Source organism: Mesoplodon densirostris, chromosome 7 (assembly GCF_025265405.1).
Source record: "Mesoplodon densirostris isolate mMesDen1 chromosome 7, mMesDen1 primary haplotype, whole genome shotgun sequence".
NCBI classification, from domain to species: domain Eukaryota; kingdom Metazoa; phylum Chordata; class Mammalia; order Artiodactyla; family Ziphiidae; genus Mesoplodon; species Mesoplodon densirostris.
This window is the reverse complement of record NC_082667.1, coordinates 120,467,031-120,484,813: the sequence shown is the minus strand read 5'-3', so window position 1 is coordinate 120,484,813 and position 17,783 is coordinate 120,467,031. Positions and strand designations below refer to the sequence as shown.

General features: G+C 52.1%; 1 protein-coding gene across 1 annotated transcript; it reads right to left on the bottom strand.

Moving 5' to 3' along the window:
- Positions 1–5,446: 5,446 nt before the first annotated feature.
- Positions 5,447–10,027, bottom strand: KCNJ5 (potassium inwardly rectifying channel subfamily J member 5). The gene is made up of 2 exons (XM_060104496.1): positions 9,091–10,027; positions 5,447–5,769 (listed from the first exon to the last, which is right to left on the bottom strand). Exons 1-2 carry the CDS (start codon positions 10,025–10,027, stop codon positions 5,447–5,449), a joined length of 1,260 nt encoding a protein of 419 aa, XP_059960479.1.
- Positions 10,028–17,783: the final 7,756 nt, after the last annotated feature.

Here is a 17,783-nt window from a genome sequence, read left to right as displayed (position 1 = left end):
AATTATGGTTTTCTCAGGGTATCTGCCCAGTAGTGGGATTGCTGGGTCGTATGGTAGTTCTATTTGCAGTTTTTTAAGGAACCTCCATACTGTTCTCCATAGTGGCTGTACCAATTTACATTCCCACCAACAGTGCAAGAGTGTTCCCTTTTCTCCACACCCTCTCCAGTATTTATTGTTTGTAGATTTTTTGATGATGGCCATTCTGACCTGTGTGAGGCGATACCTCACTGTAGTTTTGATCTGCCTTTCTCTAATGATTAGTGATGTTGAGCATCCTTTCATGTGTTTGTTGGCAATCTGTATATCTTCTTTGGAGAAATGTCTATTTAGGTCTTCTGCCCATTTTTGGATTGTTTGTTCTTTTGATATTGAGCTGCATGAGCTGCTTGTAAATTTTGGAGATTAATCCTTTGTCATTTGCTTCATTTGCAAATATTTTCTCCCATTCTGAGAGTTGTCTTTTCATCTTGTTTATGGTTTCCTTTGCTGTGCAAAAGCTTTTAAGTTGCATTAGGTCCCATTTGTTTATTTTTGTTTTTATTTCCATTTCTCTAGGAGGTGGGTCGAAAAAGGATCTTGCTGTGATTTATGTCAAAGAGTGTTCTGCCTATGTTTTCCTGTAAGAGTTTTATAGTGTCTGGCCTTACATTTAGGTCTTTAATCCATTTTGAGTTTATTTTTGAGACACTCATTATTTAGGTAGTGTAGATTCTGAATATTTATTATTATTATTTTTTTGGTCCATATGGCATGCAGGATCTTAGTTCCCCGACCAGGGATAGAACCTACACCCCCTGCAGTGAAAGCGTGAAGTCTTAACCACTGGACAACCAAGGAAGTCCCAGATTCTGAATATTTAACATGAAAGAATGTGTGAGAATGATATGCGGGAGGGAATGAATGAGCAGGAGAAGCACATCGCTCACATCCTCTGGGTGATGGTGCCCTCATCCTGCCCTTTACCTGGAGGCTGAGCCCTGACCCCTGGTCCAGCTCTCCACCTCCAGTTTCCTCACCCAGACTCCACCTCCACTCTAGTTTAGATATTGATACTGTGTTTTTAGACTGGTGAAAACAAGAAGGACAATTTTGCTTAAACTGGCAGTGAATTGGAATGGGAAACCAACGGCCATCTACTTAAAACGAGAAAGAGTTCTGTTAAGATCAAATCCACTTTATTGGATGATTTTTTTTTAGCAGTGTAATGGTGTTCTTTTTAATAAGAAGACTGACAAATCCTACACTGGGAGGAAGGGATTTGACACAGGAGTTTAAGAGGGTGTCATTAGCAAAAACCAAGTTGAGCAGAATAAGTGGCTTCTTCCCCAAAGCAATGACTACCCATCTAATCTCTTTTCACAGCTCATTAATTCTCTCAGGATCAGAAAAGAGGTGTTTCCCAATTATTCTGCCACAGTAGAACATTGCTGGGGGCTGGAAGCTGACAGTCCACAGCAGGGCGCAGGAGCGGCTGGAAGAGGTGGGGCGGCCTTACCTCTGCAACCGAGCTCAGGAGCTGCCCTGGGGGCGGGCATTATATAGGATGAGGGCACATCCGTGTTTGTTTGGGAGACTCTGCTGGGCCCAGAGGTCCTGCCTCCTCTGATCACCTGTGGCCTTGAGCAAACGAACTAACCTTGCTGAGCCTCAGTTATCTCTTTGGTAGCAAGGGGTTCCTAAGAGCTTCTCTGCAGTGTTTTGAGAATTCAGTGCCATCTTCCGGGCAAGGGCCTGACACATTGCTGGGCACATAGTAGGTGCGCAGTAAATGGTTTGCACAGAGATGTGTTCAGGGCATATTCTTAGACAACAACAGGCAGGTTTTTTTTTTTTTTTTTCCCTTGCGGTACGCAGGCCTCTCACTGTTGTGGCCTCTCCCATTGTGGAGCACAGGCTCCGGACGCGCAGGCTCAGCGGCCATGACTCACCGGCCCAGCCACTCCGCGGCATGTGGGATCTTCCCGGACCGGGGCACGAACCCGTGTCCCCTGCATCGGCAGGCGGACTCTAAACCACTGCACCACCAGGGAAGCCCAACAGGCAACTTTTGGTGGGGGGGTTCGTTTTAGTTTCTGGCAACTTCCGTACAAAAACTTCGAGTTTCTGTGGCTCTCAGCTCGTGGGAGACACAGGGCTGAGGCGTGCTGGAAGGCAGGCGTGGGACCAGCATGTGGCAGAAGGTGCCCGGCTGTTACCGATCACGAGCAGGGGGGCTCCCCCAGACAGACAGGGGCTCCTTCCCCTCCGTCAAGGCCAGCTGCTCCGGCCAGGGCCTCAAGCACCACGAGGAAATGACAGAAAGTGGGCTGACTGCACAGCAAGGGTGGCACCTGGAGGGGAGAGTCACGGGCAAAACCCATTCAACCTGGCCCAGGACCAGGGGCCTTTGGGCAAGGCTGTGGAGACCTAGCAGGTGTCAGACTGATGGGGAGAGGATGCCTAGGGGGACTACCTTCTTCTGAGCCCCTGGGGGCTTCTCCCTTACAGGGAACGGCTCCAGAGAGGAAGGACATGGAAGCTGAGGCAGGAAGGTAGCTCCCAAGGCTTTTGGGGTCTGACCCATGAGTACATTCTTTGGGATTTTGGAGATGCTGAGGCCTGTGGGGAGCCCCTCTTACAGCCTGGCTCACCTCTCTGTGGCCCATCAGAGGAGATGGGTGATCTCAGAGCCATGCAGCTAAGGGCTGGGACCCACAGGTGGCTTGTGGGCAGATGCAATGTTTTTAAAGTGATCTCCACTGAGGTTCTGACCTTCGTCAGACTTTACATTGAGTGAGTCCATGTTTATACAAGAACTTCCAGAAAAGGATTTGAAGAATGTTTCAAAACGTTAGTTAGATCAATTGATCCTCAAGAAAGGCTTGCCTTGGGATAAAAAGGGCTGTCGTCTTGCATTTGAGTTTTCTTGAGACAAAGCAGCTAATGTGTACACTGGGATTACTACCTGCTTCATCCCAGTAGAGTGAGCTCTGGCCCATCAGAGGGCTTTCGAATAGGACTGTGCTCATCTCTTCCTCTTCTGTGGCCTCCACAGCATCTGTAGTTGGCTGACGGACGTGATGTGGCCCAGGTTCCTGGAGGCTACTGCTCACGTGGCCACCTGGGGATGCTAAGGAGGCAGGTGTGAAACAGGCCCAGGACCCAGGCCAGCTGCAAGGCTAGCTTCTCCCATGGTTTCCCCGTCCTTGCTTAGCTGCCTCACCGAGGGCTTTAAACCTGCAGGCACTGATCGGTTTTGACAAAAGCAGCATTTAGATCTGCTGGGGGTGGGAGGGGCGTGGAAACAGTCCTGCAGTGCAAGCCTTGGATCTGGCGGGCCTGAGCTGTGGACCGGCCCTCCGGTCTGACAGTTCCAGCTGTAGCTCCTCCACCCCCAAGGCATCCGGTCTTGGTAACAGGCTCCCTGCCTCAGATTCCTGATGGTGAGCAGCGCCCCACTGGGGTGCGCCAGCCTGCCTGTTCCCTTTTCCCCAGAGGCAGTATTCCAGCCCATTCCCCATTCCCTCCAAGCCCTGCTTCACCGCAGAAGGATGCCAGGAGCCAGGACTCAGCACCACGCCCCTGTCGGGAAGACTCCACTGCTCACTGATTTCCGGCGCCCACCTGTCCAGGTCCAGTCCCCGGGCCCAAGCACCAGGGTGCCCCTCCCCCCAAGTGTGGATGCCTGCTTCTCTTCTCTGCAGCCCCAGGACCTGGACCACCCAGCCCCAGGGGAAGTGGGCCTGAGATCCAAACCCAGTCCCCTGCGCTCTGCCTTAACTTCCTGCTCGCACTCCGAGGGAAGGCCATTCGTGTCTGGGGCAGGAAGATGCTTCCATTTTCAAAGGCCAGCTGAGAGCTGTGCAGGGGTGGTGAGGCCTCCCTAGTTCTGTGGCCAGAACATCCGACAGCTCTCTCCAGGTCTAGGTCAGCTAATGAGAAACCTGTCGGCCTCCACCCGTGCCGGACGTGCCCTGTCGCTGTGACAGCTGCACCGTCTGTCCGTCCTCTTCCTGCGCCTCTAGACTGGAAAGGAAAAACCTCTGCCATTGTCTTTTTTTTGTTTGTTTTTGGTGGTGCCACACGGCTTGTGGGATCTCAGTTCCCTGACCAGGGATTGAACCCGGGTCCTTGGCAGTGAAAGTGCCAAGTCCTAACCAGTGGACCGCCAGGGAAGTCCCATGCCATTGTCCACTCAACTCTCTCTCCCCGATTCTCCGTGTTTGTAAGGTGAGGGTGACGCCACCCCCGTCCCCTGGCCATCATCTCTGCTCTCCAGGCCCAGCCGCCGTGTTAGACTCCTGCCTGCCGGAGGGAGGCCCAGGGCCCAGGCCTAGGCACCAGCTGAGGGTCGCCAGCCTGGGTTCAAAGGTGACGCCACCTCTGCGGGCACCTCTCCCGTTGCTTCATGTCCATACATCGCCTGGTAACAAGAGATTGAAGTCAGCGATCCCAGCGACAATTGCTGCTGCTGCTGATTTTAAAATTCGAGTTGCCTGCCTTTCTCTGCGTTTCTTCCCTCCCCCTCCCTGTTTCACACCGACTGGCTCATCCTGTCCTCTGACCTCAGCATCCGTGGGATTTCTGAGATTGTGAGTTAAACCACAGTGAAGCTCAGAAGTATGTTGAGATTCTTGGGCCAACAGTCCCAGCAAAGATCCAGCTGCTGGGGTTCTCTCTTTGGTGGGAGGTGCAGGCACCGTGTGGCTGGGAAGGCCAGGAAGTGACCGACGTTGACGCTGCACGTGCCTGAGGTGCTCTGTGGCCCAGGGCCCCGACTAAATGTCACCCAAAGGAAAGCAGCGATCTGTAGGCTACGTTAGACACGCAGAACACAGCAGGGGGAAACGCACACTTCACAGGTAATGCAGGGATCGTCCAGCAAGGGCCTTGCACTCTGTAGCGCACTAAGTGGTCACTGGTCACAGATTTGCAAGGAACTGCTGCAAGACTTGGATCAACCTTAACCCCGAAGTCTGTGAGCTCCCCCGAGGACCGGGGGCTTGAACTTCTGGGCAGGCAGAATCTCCCCGCCCTGAATCCACAACAAGCCCCAGGGTGATCAGAATGAGGGGAAGGGGGTGACAGCCCTCTCTGGGTGTCATCCCTGGAGGGCTGCTGCCCGTGCGTGAGTGAAACCCAAAGAGACAGGTGATCCGGGCCAGTTGGCAGAGAGAGGGGTGTGAGGAGAGAGGCCACCTGTGTGTTTCATTGTGGGGCAACCCCTCCTGGCCTGGCCCTTAGCCAGTGTGACAGAGGCCAGGGGAGAAGAAGCAGCACTGCCACGGGGGCCCAGGCAAGAGCTGGGAGGTGCCAGGACTGGGTTACTGCTCTTCCCCACAGAGCTTAACGGCTCCTGGCTGACCCCCAGCACACTCAGCTGGTTCACCCCTCCACCCCCAGCCCTGCAGCATCTGTGCTCATGAGAAGCCAGTGAGGGGAGGTCGCGGGGAGAGTACCGTCCTCACACCGAGCCCCTGGTCTCCCGGGACCCACTCAGACCCTCAGGCTCTTTCTCTCCGTCCTGCTCAGCCTTTGTGTCCAGCTCTGCCCCAGCACAGCCTCCTGGCAGTGGGGGACTGGGGAGGTACTGCAGGAGCCGGCCTTCCCGCTTCATTTCTGCCAGCTCCTTGGCACAGCAGCTGGGCGTGTTTGTTTCATAGGTGTCGTGGAAGGTGTTGTAGTCCACCTCATAGAAGCCCTTTTCCAAGGTGAGGACTGGAGTGAATCGGTGGCCCCAGAGCACCTCCGTATCCATGTAGGAGCTCCGTGCTTGGCAAGTCATGCCTGGGTGAACAGAAGGCACATGTGTTAGGAGTGGCCACAGCTATCCATCCATCATCCATCCATCCATCCATCCATCCATCCACCCTATCATCCATCCATCCCTCCATCCCTCCATCCATCCATCCATCCACCCTATCATCCATCCATCCATCCATCCATCCATCCATCTATCCACCCTATCATCCATCCATCCTTCCATCCCTCCATCCATCCATCCATCCACCCTATCATCCATCCATCCATCCATCCATCCATCCATCCATCCACCCTATCATCTATCCATCCATCCATCATCCATCCATCATCCATCCATCCATCCTTCCATCCATCCAATCATTCATGAAGCACTTGTTGAACGTCTGCTTTGTGCTAAGCACGATGCAGATAGAAAGCTGAATAAGACACGGTCCTTGCTCCGAAGGAGCTCGAGGAGTGGTGAAGGCAGAAAATTAGAAATTAACAATGCAAGATTTTGGAGTTGGTTCCTAGAGATTGGAGTGGATAATTCAGAAATGGACATGGTTCCTGAAAATGCATTAAGTTCTAGAAGAGTGAGACAAGAAAAGAGGCAGGAAAAGGGTTTGAACAAAGATAAATTCAGCATGGCTGAACCCAGAGAAACTGACAGGCACTTAGAACACCCAGGGGTTGTTTTGGGTGGATACACATGGGCAGAAGCCTACATGTGCATACACACACACACACACACACACACACACACACACACACACAAACTCACAGCATGGCTCCTTGATTGGAGCATGCTCCAGTGTCTCCATTCCCTGTCCGCTCAGCCCTGGCATGCCTGTGTTATTTTTAGGTGCTGCTTTCTCTCCAGAGAGGACAGCTTTGTTTATGGATGAGGACACCTTTGAGCTCAGGGTCATGGGGAAGCAGCTTTCTGATATTTAATCTTTCAGCCAAGGAAGGTAGGTCCTAGTTTGTGCTCTTCAGGGACTGAAGAAGACACCTATTCCAGCCCCCCAATTTGAACGTTCTCTGGCAGGGGTCTCATACACACCAGACCCAGGGCAGAGGCTGCTCCCCACTCGGTGCTCTGGTGCTGGGCAACTCCAGTGTACCCCACATGCTGCGGCTCGTAGCCTGTTCTCTGCTCTCAGGGTGCTGCCTGCACCAGGCCTCTCCCCTCAGTCCTTGGACAAGCCCCCCAGCTCAGCAGAGGTGCAGAGGCCCAAGCTGGTCACTGACCAGCCTAGACAGGGGCCAGGTGTCTGCAGGCTCGGGGCCTCAGGAAAAACAGCAGGACAGGACCTCCATGGAAGCTCTGGGCCAAGCCTCTTGGGGTCTTCCTGCCCTTCTCCTGTCCCATCGCTTGGGAGGGGGCTGCCCCAGGGCTGGAAACCTACTTGTGTATCTGGCATCCGTGTTCCAATGCACTTGGAAAGGACAGAAACCCCTCTGGGTGGCAGGCACTGCGCTTCACACATGCTGCTCCATTTCAGCATTTAACCCCCGGCGAGCCTGTGAAGGTTATTATCCTCACCTTGCTGACAAGTTGAGCAACCTGCCCACAGCCACACAGGCAGGCTGCTCAGAGCCGTGATGGTCAAACCTCAGCCTGAACTCACAGCCTGTCCTTGGCTCCATAGGTGTGGCCACCAAGCTCTTAGAGATGCTGAGATCAGAGCCAGTGTGGGTGGGTGGTCTCCTTCTCTTGTCTCCCTGCAGACCCAGGGCTACCCAGGTCATGCGGGCAGAGGAGGCCAACCAAATGGGGCAGGCCAACCTCAGGACCTGACTTTGAGGCATCGTGAGGGAGAGGCCAGCAAGTGGCAGTGAGGGCGGGGCTGGGGCGTGAGGGGCCGAGCTTAGGCACCGCTTTCCTGTTTGTCCCCGCGTCTCTGACCTGACCCCTCCTTTGTGGCCTCCAAGTGGAGCTCTTTTCCCAGAATCTCAGCCCACGTTCTGATCCGAGCCCGGCACCAAGGTCAGGGTGACCCGCAAGCCCCTGGCCCTGTGGGAGGAGGCTCCCTGCATCCCAGATGTCCTGGCCCCAAGGGCTTCCTCCGCTGCCACTATATGCCGCGTGGCCAGGCTCGGTCCCCGGCAGATGGCCACACAGCCCCCTCCGTCTAGGCCTCTGGAGCCTGTTCGCACCCCAGCCTTTTCCACTGGCTCTGATCGGGAGGGTCTGTGGCTGCCCGGTCCGAGTCTCCCACCCAGCACCCAGCTTCTCAGGAGGCCAGGAAGGCTTGTTTGGCCGCCTTTGTGCCAGGCCCGCAACGTTTGGGGGGAGAGTGTGGTGTGGCAGACAAGGTGTAGTCACAGACCTGAGCATGAACCCTTCCTGTCTGCACAAAGCTGCTACCACATCTTTAACAGGAGCTTAAAGCCAGCCCTCCAGCGTTGTTGCCAGATTAGAAAAATATGTATATTCCGAGCCCGGGTGAGATTTCTGCAAGTCATCCTTAGGGTCAGACCTGTGGCTCAGACTCCTTCGTGAGTGAAGAGAAGGGGGCAGGAGAAGGGGAGGAAGCAGAGGTGGGTGCCAGGTTAGCGGGGGCTCCTCGGCCCAGGGAGTACAGCGGGGACACGGGGTCCCCCAGGCCTTGGGCTCCCCGAGCCCCTCACAGAGCTCAGCCTTGGGAAGCGCTCGGCTGCCCGTGAGTCAGTCACTGGGCAGGGAGGGGCTGGCCGGGCACGTGTGGGTGCGATGCACTGTTTTCTGCACACCTCGTGTTCATGGAGCCCTTTCCACAGGGAAGATGACGGGCAGCCTGCTCCACAGGGGCCCACAGGGGCCCATAGGCATCTCTCCCAAAAGAGGATTCTGTGACTTTGGGAACCTTGGGTTTGGGAAATGCCGCATCCTGTCCTCTCCTCAGGAGGTGATTCACACGTAAAAAGACAATGCCAAGTCCTGCTGTAAGAAGCCGGTTCACCTTTGTTTAACCCGGAGTTTCCCAAAGTTATTTGCTCACAGAAGTCTCTTTGGGTAACACCTCCTCCACGATGGCAGTTAGGTGTAGCCTGTCGGATGCTTTGACCTGCATCCTGGCTCCATGACTTAGGAGCCCTTGCTCCTGGGCAAATAATTTGCCTGTGTCTCTGTTTCCATATCTACAACTAAAGGAAAACTATGTCACTCACTGAGATACTGCGAGTGTAGAGTCTAGAATGGACCCAGACATTGGGCGGGTTCCGTACACCTTAACTGCTCTCACACCTCCACCTTGAGGAACAGTACCCCCCAGATCACCATGCAGGGGTCGGGCAGTTGAGCTGCCGTCTGGAGACTCCACCTTCTGGAGTCCTGGCAGTGGCCTGAGGGGAGGGGCCGAGGAGGAGAAAGCGGCTCACCTGTTGCCTCCACCATCCCTTCCAGGATGACCACGATTTCAAACTCCTCCTGATTCAGCTGGGCCCGCGACATCTCCCAGAAAGGGCTCTTCTCGTTGATCTCGTGAGAGATGATGAGCGGGGACACCAGAAAGAGGCGGTCGTCCCCCGTGTCGAAGCCCACGTTGATGTCGGTCTGGTTCAGCGGGATGAACTCCCCCTCCTTGGTCTGCCGGGACTTGATGAGCTTGGCGCGGATGGAGGCCTCCACGATGTGTGAGTTGCGCAGGTCGCCCACCCGGAACATGAGGCAGAGCTTCTCGTCCCGCAGGGAGATGACGGCGTTGCTGGAGAACATGAGGGTCTCGGCTCTCTTCTTGGGCTGGCTGATCTTGACGAACATGCACCCCACCATGAAGGCGTTGACGATGGAGCCGAGGATGGCCTGGACCAGAAGGAGGATGATGCCCTCCGGACACTTCTCCGTGATCACCCGGAAGCCGTACCCGATGGTGGTCTCGGTCTCAATGGAGAACAGGAAGGCGGACACGAAGCCACTGAGGTTTTCGACACAGGGGATCCATTCCCGGTCCCCGATGTGGTCCAGGTCACCCCGGATGTAAGCGATGAGCCACCAGATGAACCCGAAGAACAGCCAGGTGACGGTGTAGACCATGGTGAAGACGAGCAGGTTGAAGCGCCACTTGAGGTCCACCAGGGTGGTGAAGAGGTCGCTCAGGTAGCGGTAGGTCTCCTGGACGTTACCGTGGTGGACATTGCACTTGCCACTCTTCTCCATGTAGCGCTGCCGGGGCTTCTTGCCCTCCGCCAGCAGGCGCGTGCGGTCGGTGGCGATGGGGATATAATCGCGGGCCTGCTTGGGAACCTTCTTAGGGTCCCTGGGAGTGACCCCAATCTCCATATCCTGGTTCATGGCATTCCTAGAATCGCCAGCCATAGCTGGGGTATGCTGAATTAAAGAAGACATCATCAGATGGCCAATAGGCACAAGAAAAGATGCTCAACATCAGCTAATTATTAGAGAAATGCAAATCAAACTATGAGGTACCACCTCACAGCAGTCAGAATGGACATCACTAAAAAGTCTACGAATAACAAATGCTGGGGAGGGTGTGGAGGAAAGGGAACCCTCCTACACTGTTGGTGGGAATGTAAATTGGTGCAGCCACTGTGGAGAACAGTGTGGAGGTTCCTCAAAAAACTAAAAATAGAGCTAATATATGATCCAGCAATCCCACTCCTGGGCATATATCTGCAGAAAACTCTAATTTGAAAAGATACATGCACCCCTACGTTCATAGCAGCACTATTTACAATACCCAAGACATGGAAGCAACCTAAATGTCCATCAACAAATGAATGAATAAAGAAGATGTGGTACATATATACAATGGAATATTACTCAGCCATCAAAAAGAATGAAATAATGTCATTTGCAGCAACATGGTAGGACCTAGAGATTATCATACTAAGAGGAGTAAGTCAGAAAGAGAAAGACAGATACCATATGGTATCACTTATATGTGGAACCTAAAATACGATACAAATGAACATATCTACCAAACAAAAACAGACTCAAAATATAGAGAACAGGCTTGTGGTTGCCAACGGGGAGCAGGGGTCGGGGGGAGGGAAGGAATGGGAGTTTGGGGTGAGTAGATGCAAACTATCATATACAGAATGGATAAAGAACAAGTATAGTATATACTGTATAGCACAGGGAACTATCTTCAATATCCTGTGATAAACCATAATGGAAAAGAATATGAAAAAGAATATAAATATATATATATATATATATATATATGTATAACTCAGTCACTTTGATGTACAGAAGAAATTAACACAACATTGTAAATCAACTCTATGTCAATAAACAAAAACAAAACATCATCAGTGAGGTGGACCATTCTGATTCAGAAACCCTGAACTTCAAGGTCATTCTGGCTTTGTGCCCTCAAAGGCCTCTCCTCTAGTGTACAATGGACCAATAGATGTGGACCAGCAGTAGCCTGGGAGATGCTCAGGGCAGGGACCATGTTTTCTTATATTATTCACTTATATCCCTGGTGCCTAGTACAGGTTCTAGCATATAATGGAAGCTCAATAGTTGTTTGTTGAATGAATAAATGAACACATTCCAGGTGCAAACTCCACATTTAGTGTTTAAAGGGTTTAAAGAAATCTGGGAGCAATTTAAAAAATAGTAATTGCAACACTTTATTAAATGGCTACTGTATTCCATGCCTGATACATGGACAGTCACTTGTTATCGCCACAGCAACCCGTGGGAGTGAGAGCTGGTAATCTCCGTTATAGAAACACCGCACTGTTTGCTCAGGCATCAGGCTTATTTCCAACAGTCTCTCTCCCTCCTTTAGAATGTAAGCCCCCCACCCCCCGGCTCAATTTGGGGTCTGTTTTGTTTCCCGATACATCCCAAGTACCCACAGCAGAGCCTGGCACATACTATGTACTCAAAAATTACTATTGAATAAATGGATGAATAAATAAGAAATGAGTCCCAAAGAGGATAAGTGACATCCAGGTGGAAGAGCTGATATTTGGGTTCTCGCTGGTCAGGCCCAAAATCTATGCTGTTTCCTTTATCCCTCCCTGTCTTCCTTCTTTTTATCTGAGATCTTAGCAGCAGACAGAAAGGAAAAGGCAACATGTGTCTGATTCACCTTGCGGTCACTCCTACTGTCTGAGCCGAAGGTCTGTGGCCGTTTGAACCCTTACAAATATGAAAAATTGCTGTGTAGACCCACCATTAAAAATTCTGATACAGTAATTCCCTGCCCTCTAAGAAATTGAGATGGGCAGGATGTGTTAATGCCCCAAGGTTTTCAGAAGGGCTATAAAATATTTTTGGAGTATATGCTGCGCTTTAAAGAAACACCCAGAATCCTGTAGTACTCGGTCTACTGTTTTTCTGATATTGTGCCCACAGTCATTTAAAATGCTCCCAAGACTCTGATGAAGCTGGGCAGGACCGTGAGATTGCAACAGCAATAGCTTCAGTGTCTGCCCAGTCCTGAGCCAGGCACTTCGCTAAGACACTCATATCATATAGGCTCATTTAATCCTCACAACAGAGCTCTTACACCAGTACGGTTATCATCACTCCATTTTCAGACAAGGAAAATGAAGCTCAGGTGCTAAGTGGCTGACTTAGGTTTGGGATCTAGGTCTGTCTGGCTCCAGCCCAGGGGGATCACAGCCCCCAACACCCAATGGCCTGCAGACCTTGAGGTTCCAAGGAGCAGACTGAGACTGATGAGCTGCTCCTTCCAGAAGGTTCTAGGAGCTTCTGATCCTGGGGATACTATCCTTCAGCCCTTCTTCATCTTTATAAGCAAGCTCTTGACTTCACAGTTACGTCCCTTCCCAGGAAACTGTGTCCCTGATAGCACAACCTAGATGAATGTTCTATAAACCACGAGCCAACTGCCTGATGGACTGAGTGAGGAAGATCTCACCCGTCACAGAGAGGCAGACCTTTCCTCTGCTGCCTGAGTGGCTGCAGCCATTCCAGGGTAACCTTGAAAATCTCATATAGAAGGGTCGTAGGAAGTGCTGTTCGTCTCAGACGTCCACTGGCCATTTCCCATTCTGCAGAGGCCACCTGCTCCTTGTCTCCCTCGCGTGGTAGTTGCGGAGATAACTGGGGCTAGGAGGGCGTGCTTGATGCTGCTTTGCAGAATCCCCAGCACGATTTTGCTCGGCCCCTCAGCCAGGAGACCGTTCACTGAACACTCGACCAGAGAGTGCCCAGACATGGGGAGAAAGGCTGCAGATCCTGAGGCTCTGGGTGCCCCTGGGGACCCCAGCTGCTGGAACGCAGATGTGGGGCCGTGAGGAGTGCTGCCTGTGACTTCGCAAGACTCTGACGCTGGGCAGGGCAGGCTCAGCCCCGGCAAGAATGAGTCACCGGCCAGGGCGCCTGGAAAGCACATCAGCTGCCCGCAGCTCTTTCAGGAAAGGAGCTTTCTGCTGGTTTTCTGCACTGTTCCCTTCTTTACTTTTAAGCATGCTTTCATACGTTCTTGCAGGAGAAGGCCTTGTTCTGTGATGGAAACAGAAAACGGCTTTCTGGGACACCTCAGCTCAGATCTGAAAACGTTTTGTGTCCAGCAGACAGGAAAAGAGGCTGGCTTCTGATTTGATATTGGTTCCCGTGCTCCATGTGAGCTCGAATCCTCTGCAGGAGGTATTACTCGTTCAACCCAGGGTGAGATCTGGATTCTAGCTCAGCTTTCAACACAACTGCTCTGTGATCCAAAGTAAAAGTCTTAACTTTCTTTGCTTCAGTCTGATCTGCTATAAACCTTGGATAATATTCTCCACCCCTCCAGTCCCAGAGGCCCTTATGGGGACCCAGGGAAAGAATATATGAAAATAAACGTAAGTATAAGTATAAATGTGAATTGTTACAAACTCTGCTTGAATGGAAATTTAATGCAACTTCTCAATAATACCATTTTAAAGAAGACAGAGGCTGGGAGCTTCTAAGTCAAGTATTTAAAGCTCCAGTGTGCAATCTGCAGGGCAGGTATCAGACAGGGTCCCTTGTCTACCTGGATTCCTTCTAAGAGTAAGCAAATTGCCCACCCTAGAAATCTTGGTTTCCAGTGCTGTGGCCCAACAAGTCAAAGGGTTTTCATGGACAATGAAGATTCTTTAATCAGGTTTTCAAGATCCATTCTATTAATTTATGCATCCACTGAGCAAACACTAATTGAAGAACTATTAATAGTTCAACTCGTGTGCTAGGAGCTGGTGATAAAGCAGTAAGATGAATGCAGACCCAGGCCTTGTACGGTTTGTATTCTAGCATGGTCTCTTTGAACCCAGGGGTCTGTGGAGACAGAGGCAGGGAGAAAGTGTTGACCTGGCCGTGGCCAGCTGCGTGTGGGCACTGCTCTCTGCAGAGCCAGGAAGAGGGCCTGACTTGAGCAAATCCCATTCAGTCACATCAAGCCCAACACTGCTCTTCATCTTTCATTCTCTCCTGCGTCCCTGAATGGAAAGCTGTGCCGAGACACGATGAAAGCTCTTGGGAAAGACAGAGCTTCAAGTCCAGCAAAGTGGTTGAATCTCTTTGATATAAAAACACAAGTGGAGAAAGAATCAAAAGAGGCAAAATCAAAGGCAGTTGTATTTTAGATAATGCATTAGTGAATCTGACGTCCACTTAAATGCACCTCTGCATTAAGAATTCCCAAAACACCTCTCACGTCCCCAGTGAAGAAAACGCTGTGTCATGGGGGTGCTTTAGAAAGTCATGGATGTAGCAGTTTGATAGAAACTGAACTTGGGGGCCAGCAGGGCTTCCTGAAGACAGCACTGGCCTGGGAGTCTTGTCTCAGACTCAGTTCCCCTACTGTGAAATGGGCATAGCAGGCGCCCTTAGCAATTTCCTCCTTTCTCTCTTAGATACACTGGATCAAAGTCTGAGTTTCCTGAGATTTGGGATTTGGCGTGAGATTGGAGGAAGAGTTATGGAGGGAATATACCCATTTCTCAGACTGAGATACTTGTCTACTGTTCTATATGAGTCTATACGGCTGTACTGCTTGTTAAATATGAAAAGACTCCAAACTGGTTGATGAATAAGTTGCTCCAATGCCCTCAAAGACCCTCAAGGTGAGCAGGAAGTATAAAAAGTCTTACCAGTAGAGTATGTACTTGGAACAGAGAGGGCACATGAGAGTAAGGAAGAATTCTTTTGTTTTTTTAAATCTTACCTACATCTTTTTTTTTTTTTAATATTTATTCATTTATTTGGCTGCATCGGGTCTTAGTTACGGCACGCAGGCTCTTCGTTGTGGCGCTCGGGCTTCTCTCTAGCTGCGGTGTGTGGGTTGTAGAGTGCGTGGGCTTAGTTGCCCAGCGGCAAGTGGGATCTTAGTACCCCGACCAGGGATCGAACCTGTGTCCCCTGCATTGGAGGGCGAATTCTTAACCACTGGACCACCAGGGAAGTCCCGAGAGTAGGAAGAATTCTGAGAGGCCCCCATGATTCCTGCCCCCATACACTCCCTGTACATCCCCGGACGTGGGGATGGGGTTCTCACTCCCGTGAGTGGGTGTTGTGCTAGCCCAGTTGACTCTAAGCAAGGCAGATCGTTTGGGGGTGAGTCAGACCTAGTCAGAGAAGCCCTTAAAAAGACTGGGCTTTTCCTGAAGCAGGACACTGGAGGCATGAGAGGAATTTGACGAGACAGGTGTTTCCTTTGCTGGCTTTCAAGACGGAGGAGCATTGTGGTGAGGAATGTGGGTGGCCCTCAGGAGCCGAGAGCAGCCCCTCACTGACAGCCAGAAGGGCAACGAGGACCTCAGTCCTACAGCCGCAAAGAACGAGATTCTTCCACTACCACAGGAGCCGGAGGAGTGCCTGAGCGCCAGATGCCGTGCAGCTGCTGACACTTGCGTTTTGGTCTCGCGAGACTCTGAGTGGAGAACGTGATCACGTGGCGTCTGGACTTCCGACCTTCAGAACCGGGAGCCGACCAATGGCGCTTTAAACCAGTACGTCTGTGGTCAGACGTGACGGCAGAAATAAACAACTAAAACACGACAGAAGAGGATAATGACGAGTTAGGCACCAGCTTGCCTAGCTTGCTACTTTACCTTGAGCTGAGGGACTCCCGGGGAAGTGACTTCTCTGTAAGCCTCAGTTACTTTATCTGTAAAACGGGGACAATAATAGTGCCGCAAAGAGCGTTGCTGTGACGATGAAACGAAAGGTGTGTGCTCAGTGCGTGGCTGATGGGAGCTCTCCTAAGTGGTAGCTCTGTTATCCTCTGTCTAGGGGTGGGGGTGGGAGTTGGGGGGGCAGGAGAGCTTCAAGCATCAAGGACGAGGAAGGAGGACCACCAGGGCCCTGTGCCTGCCGCGCCAGCATCGTGCTGCCATGTGGCTTCATTTCATTCACTCCTGCGAGGAGGGCATCGTCTTCATCTTACAAAGGCGGGAGCTAGGAGAGAGCTTAAATAACATGCCCAGAGTCACACAGCATCTGCTGGGAGCTAAGACCCAACGCAGTGTCTAGATTCCACAGCGGCTGCACCAGATTGGCGCTTGCGGCTTGGAGAGGAAGAGGTCTTAGATGGCTCTGGTCTCTGTGGGGTCCTGGTGGGGAACCCCTCACTCTCTTTCCCCAGAAGCCGTGCCTGAAGAACTTTGTAAGAACCTTCACTTTCGGTTCTTTTCACACCGAGGCAGAGATGGTTCTGGTGCTCGGATCAGGGCGTTTCTCTTGCTTGTGACCTGCCTTCTCCACACAGGAGCGTGGGAAGAGGAGGAGGGGAGGCACCGGGGCTGTGGAGACAGGGGACCCCTGAGCACAGTGGCCTGAGCATGGAATCGGGGTCACCAGCCTGGCTTTCCGTGACCATGACCCCTCTTCTCCCAGCCACCTGTCTCGGGCCAGATACCCGCACTGGGCTTGGAAAGGGCTGCTCCGGCCTCCTTCCTGCCTTCTGGTGCCCGGACATTTCAGAGGCCCGGGAAGAAGCAGCAGGCGCCTGGCCACAGCCCACAGGCTGCCCACCTGGAGCCTGGTGTAGAAACAGCAGAGAGAGAGGCCAGGGCCCATGGACATGGGAGACCCAGGGGCTGGCCCAGAATGGGTGGGACTGGCCAGGAAACTGATGGCGGAGCAAACCCCTCTTCAACCAGGAGAAATTGGCCAGCAACTCCAGCCCCTAGAGCCTGGGCCCAAACCGCACGATGGGCTGGCTCCTCCCAGGGGCTAGCCCTGGCTTTCCAGCTTTCACGATTACTAACCTTGAAAACAAAAACAGAACTCTTTGTAGTGCATTCTGAGGTTTAATGGCAAAGAGAGTCAGAAGTAATACATCTTTAAAAACCCAGCAGATGTTTTGTTTAAAAACCTCATCATTTTGCAGCTATTTGCAGCTATCAACTTAGGTGGGAGTCTATTCTCTATTTCCTGGATGTTTTGTGGTTTTACTTCTTTCTTTCTTTTTTTTTTTTTTTTTTTTTGCGGTACACGGGCCTCTCACTGTTGTGGCCTCTCCCGTTGCGGAGCACAGGCTCCGGACGCGCAGGCTCAGTGGCCATGGCTCACGGGCCCAGCCGCTCCGCGGCACATGGAATCTTCCCGGACCGGGGCACGAACCCATGTCCCCTGCATCGGCAGGTGGACTCACAACCACTGCGCCACCAGGGAAGCCCCTCGAGGTGAGCTTTCTTGACATGAGACCCGGGAGCGGACCCTCATAAAAGCTCATGTACTTAACACCCACTACATGCCACCGCTGTGCTGGATGCTTTTTATGCATTGTCTCATTTAGTGTTCAGACATCTTAGTGGCCCCATTTACAGATCACAAAAACAGAGTGATTTAGTAACTTGCTTAAGCCCACTCAGTAATTAAGAGGCAGGACGAGACATGTTTGACTCCAAACCTCCAAATGCACCTGGTCCAGGAGGCGGCTGACGACACATTCCGATCCGTGCTTGGAAACCAATTGATGATTTACTGCTGTGCTGTCCGTTCTGCCTGGGCTGCAGAGTAGAGCTGGGGCCATCCCCCCTCTCCTCCATCCCCCCTCGTGCTTTTCTCCTGAGCTGAAAGCTCGCCATGCTTACACCTGCTCCTGGACTTTTTCTCACCACAGCAGTATTTGCTCACACAGGTCCCCAGTTGCTCCAAGGAGACA